This window comes from Pteropus medius, unplaced genomic scaffold, assembly GCF_902729225.1.
Source record: "Pteropus medius unplaced genomic scaffold, Ma_sr-lr_union100, whole genome shotgun sequence".
Taxonomy (NCBI): Eukaryota; Metazoa; Chordata; class Mammalia; order Chiroptera; family Pteropodidae; genus Pteropus; species Pteropus medius.
This window is the reverse complement of record NW_024341920.1, coordinates 1066-6234: the sequence shown is the minus strand read 5'-3', so window position 1 is coordinate 6234 and position 5169 is coordinate 1066. Positions and strand designations below refer to the sequence as shown.

General features: G+C 51.4%; 1 gene segment (V, D, J or C); it reads right to left on the bottom strand.

The window, feature by feature from the left end:
- Positions 1-3751: 3751 nt before the first annotated feature.
- On the bottom strand, positions 3752-4439 carry LOC120599491 (immunoglobulin lambda variable 1-40-like). The segment is given in 2 exon segments: positions 3752-4233; positions 4346-4439. Coding segments are annotated over 2 exon segments (513 nt in total).
- Between the last annotated feature and the right edge of the window lie 730 nt (positions 4440-5169).

Genomic DNA, 5169 nt, shown 5'->3' with positions numbered 1-5169 from the left:
CATAATGTAATAACTTTGTATTTTCGGGTGGGAGATTCACGATAACATTAAAGTGAGTGGCAAATGAAATTAGATGTGCAAGTTGTCAAAACAAAATTGTGATTCTTCATGTTCTGGCAGAATGAAATATTACAGTTTTCTACCCATCATGACAGAAAACAAAGACAAAAATAATCTGCAAAATCTAAAAAGAAAGAACTTGGTCGAGACCTAGCAAGGTGTCGTTTCAGGTGGCTGGAGGAATTTGACAGCAAAGGGCACAGGGAAGGTGTGGAATGGCATGAGCCCTGAGGTGGGACACAGGGAGTTAACCTACTGACCCCAGGCAGGGGGAGAGGGTGGGACAGTCTGAAGAGGGTGGATTGAGGTTGAGTCAGGGAGAGGTGGGGATGCCCCTGACACAGGCGAGGTCAGGTGGGGAGAGGTGTGATGGCTGTGTGATGGATTCGTGCTACATTTGTCACATTGAAGTCCTGGATAAAAGTATAGAGACTTGTGAGAAAAATGCGGAGACAATTGGGGAATGATTTGCCTCCTCTATGGAAGAATGCAGGTGTTAAAAGTAACCACTTGCCTGGGGACTTAGGATGCCTCATTCATTCATTTCATTCGTTACTACATTTTCTCTGCTTAGAGGTAAGTGAGCGACGGCTCACATAGATAACGAAGCAATGACGGACACTGGGAATATGAGGGAGGGGCCAGACAGGCCCTGGATCTTCCCACGGGCGCTCTCTCCCTGGCAGGAGGCCCCGCATCTCTCAGGCTGAGGGCAGAGCCAGGAGCATGGGCACAGCTGACTCTCTCCCAGGTTCAGGCCATATCCTGGCCCAGTACCATGTGGCCTGGGTAACAAGGGACATGTCTTCAGTGGTAACTATTTACTGAGTACCCCCTGGTTTTGGGTACGGCGCTTGGCTGGGGAACCCAGGCTGAGCTAGACGACCTCATCCCGGCCTCATGGAGCTGACCCTGAAGAAGTAGCATAAGGGTGGGAGGTGAACAGGCCTCACCTGCAGCACCGGATGCTGGGACACCAGAGAGGCCACAGTCGCCCTTTATCCGGGTTCTGGGAAGGGATCACGGGGGAGCAGGAATCAGAGACAACATGAGAGTAGAGGGGACCCGGGCCTGACACAAATGTCTCGAGGGTTTAGGCGAAGTCCACAAAGTGATACAAACAGAGGAAGACAGAGGTGAATCACATGACTCAGGAGGAGCAGACGACCAGCAACAATAGGATTTGAATTCAGAAAAACCAGAGTCTGGCCAGGCAAGTGACTCTGGATCTAAGAAGATGCGCTTTGGTTTGTGGGGTCGCTGAGCTCGCTGAATGGTTGAGTGTGATCCACTGAAGCTTCTGGAAAGGGAGACGAGGAGGAGCCGTGTGTCAGAGCGTGAGAGGTGAAGAGAAGCGAGAAGGTGACAGAGGGACAGCAGAGTCCCCTTAGCAAAGGTCGGAGGGGAAGAGTGAGATGGAGAAAGTCCACAGTCTAGACGTCCTTCTCTGAGTGTGTCAAGAAGTGAAATGAACTCAATTTGTAGTTTTTGTAACAGGAGAAGATATATCCCAAATTTATAATTTTATTACCTCTTAAAACATCAATCATTTTATCTTTAAGAAACACAATTGGCATCAATAGTCATTTCTTCATGGAAAAAAAATAAATTCTTTTATTAAAGAAAAAATTCTCTTAAATTCTTTACCACTTCACTGTTCTCTTCAATAAATATGAGTTGAACAAAACATAGGACACATGTTCACGCTTTATTTGTATGAGAGCCATGTGTGTAACGTTTCAAAACTGTTCTCCGACAGTCTAGACATGAGTTGGTGATCTAAGTGGATTCTTTAATCTAATCTACTTATATATTGTGACCCAGGGCTGTCCTTAAGTGCAGTGATTAATTTTTTGGTTCCTGGAGTGATTCCCAAGATGCCTAAAACTTTTCTGTGCACGCCCTGTATTTTTCTAGAAATTTACTCCCGCACAGACACACACTTTTGTGTCAATGGGCTGAAGACGATGTTTGGGCTGGAAACTGATGGATGGACAGGAGATGAGACCGGAAGGGATAGGGTGCAATCTGGGAAGGTAAATGACCCTTGGCCTGAGGACATAGCACGATATTATGGACACACACACAATATTTCAGGACAGTGACGAGGACATTCCAAGGTGGGGAAATCAGGAGAATTTTACTCTTGTATTGTAATTGACTTCGTGTCCTGCAGAGGCAGAGTCACAGAAGAATCAGAAGCAGGCTGAGTCTCATCTTGCTCCTGTGACCATGACCCTGCGAGGTGGAGACTCTCAGACATGACCCACAGGTGACCGCGGAGGCAGGTTCTTGGTTTTGGGGGAAAAGTCGCCCCCAGATGGAGGATGTGGACAGAGCAGAGTTTCGAGTGCTGGTCCCTGAGTCTGGTCATCATTTGACAGAGTGACCGGTGGAGAAGTTCTCAGGGGTGGTGCGGAACTGGCCACCAATGAGGGTTCTTGAACCTTCTCTAACTTCCTTCTACCTCTGGAAAGTGAAGCCATCTTTCTGCCTCTCCTGGGACTACATGAATTTCAGATCGATACTCCGTGGATGTGGCTGAGCGTGTCTTGGCCTGGAATTGATCTATTGCAGGAATATCAGAATGGTCAGCGAGCCAGCTGCAGCTCTATGAGACAGGGACAGTCTAGCCTGTGTCCCTGCCCAGACCCCAGTGTCCCCAGTGTCCCAACTTGAACTAACGATGAGGGGGAGGAGAAGTGTGATGTGTGTGGTGGGGATGTACTTGCTGAAAGTTCCATCATGTTTTAAGTTCACTTTGGACCCCAAATCTCCCAGCCTTATGGTTAGTCTGTGACTGACCGGACAGGAGCTGTGTAACCTAAACAATCAGACAATCTGGTCACCATGATGGTGTCAAGGAGATGCATGAGTGATCAGATCCAGCCATCCTAAAGACTGGAGTTCCTGGCCAATGTGTCGGAGTGTAAGCCTCTATCTTTCCGAGGGGTTTGTTGTGTGCATGTGATGCCTGGGACCACAGAGACATTTTGTACCCAGGTGGGGAATCAGCCTGAAGACACAATATTTTGACTCGTATGTCCTGTTTCTTCTCCCAAGCAGTGTCTGCTCCCCGAGCGCAGGGAGCCTCCTGTCTTGTCCACACTGTATCCCAAGCTCCTAGACCCAAATCAGGCACATAGTAGGTGTTCAGTACATGGTGTGGATGCACATCATCTGCAAAGAGACTCTCCTGAGTCAGACACAGTTGAATCTGCGTCCCTGGCCCTGTCCTGACCCCGTGATGTGGACTGAACTGCGTTCCCTCCAAATCTCATGTGGAAACCGTCACCCCGCAGGTGACAGGCTCTGAAGACCAGGCCTTGAGGAAGTAACTCAGGTAAAGGAGCTCATGCGGGTGGTGCCCAATCAGAAGGGCCGGTGTCATTATGAGAAGAGGAGGAGAAACCAGGGGTGAGCGCACACAGAGAGAAGGCCGTGTGAGGACTCGGGGAGAATGCAGCCGTCTGCCGGCCAAGGAGCGAGGCCTCGGGAGAGACCCACCTGCCCACACCTCTGCCTTGGACTTCCAGAATGCAGAACTGGGGGAACATACGTTTTTGTTAGTTAAGGTTCCTGTCTGTGTTTTGTGTTATAACAGCCCCGGCTCCAAAACATCTCTCATGGACTCTGTCCCTAGGTCCCACCGCCCCACATCCAGGAACTTCAGGTCACTTAAAAAAATCACACAATGTGGACAGATTTAGCAGACAGGTTTTCTGGTGTGGGTTTCAGACCCCAGATTTTCCAAACAGAAAAGAGAACGTGCTTTCCTGTAAGAAGAGTAGGGCTGCCCAGGGAAGCCCCGTTGCAGGGGGTCAGCAGGTTTTTGTCTCACTTCCCCACGGGCCTGGAGCACTGTGCGAGCATCTAGACTGCTGTCATATGTCTGGCAGTAATAATCAGCCTCGTCCTCAGCCTGGAGCCCACGGATGGTCAGGGAGGCCGAGTTGCCAGACTTGGAGCCAGAGAATCGGTCGGGGACCCCAGAGTCTCGATTGCTATTACCATAGATGAGGCGTTTGGGGGCCGTTCCCGGGAACTGCTGGAACCACTGCACATTATACTTCCCGACGTTGGAGCTGCTTCCAGTGCAGGAGATGGTGACACTCTGTCCCGGGGCCCCAGACACTGAGGACGGCTGGGTCAGCACAGACTGGGCCCAGGAGCCTGGAAGAGGGAGAGACACAGAGATGGTGATGCTGGGGCTGAAGTAAAGATAAGGGAGCAGAGCTCCCTGGGGCCTCCCAGACTCCCCTCCACTATCCCTGTATCCAGTCACCTGTGCAGTGAGCGAGGAGGGTGAGGAGGAGAGGGGACCAGGCCATGGTGGAGATGATCACCGCGTCCTGTCCTCTGTGTCCCCACAGCTGAAGCAGAGCTTCCCCCAAGTCTCTCCCTCCCCTCTTCAAGCTCTGACAGAGGGAGGGTCCACTCATGCAAATGAGACCCAAAGCTTTCCAAGCCGTCACTGGGACCAGGGTCAGGCCCCTCTGCCTTAGGGTGTCAGATGGTGAGCAGGTGCGAGGCTGTATAGGGCCCAAGGGATTGGAGAGGTCACAGCTGTGAGGCCTGAGCAGAGGGCACAGGCAGTACCAGGTGGCTGGCCCCAGTTATGATCAACCCCAGAAATTCAGGAACGGGACAGCACATTCCCTGGTGTCCAGCCACAGACACATTATTGTGTGAGTTGGTGACCAGAGCCCATCAGAGACTCCTTCTGTCTATTTACTTTACTCTCTACTGCCCCTGCATAGGGTCAGTCCATGTGTCAACTGATGTGGCCTCCACATCAACTAAATGCATCACAGTGCTTCGCTCAGACTCCTCAGGGTGACTGTCCCCAGCTCCCTTGGCTGTTCAGTGGTCAGGACTGAGGTGGTGTCTCATACAAAGTCCTCTCAGATCAGAATCAAGTCCAGAGCAGTGACTGTCCCCATGGAGGCATGTCCCCTTCTGTGCAGGACGCAGGATCTTTCCTCATGTGTGATTCTACCCAGGTGTCCAAGGCTCTCGTCCCTGTGGATCCCCCGCAGCCCTGAGGAGCTGGGGCTCTTCTCTCGGGGGCTGGGAGCGGGTGTGGAGGACGCCCTTCCCAGCATCCCC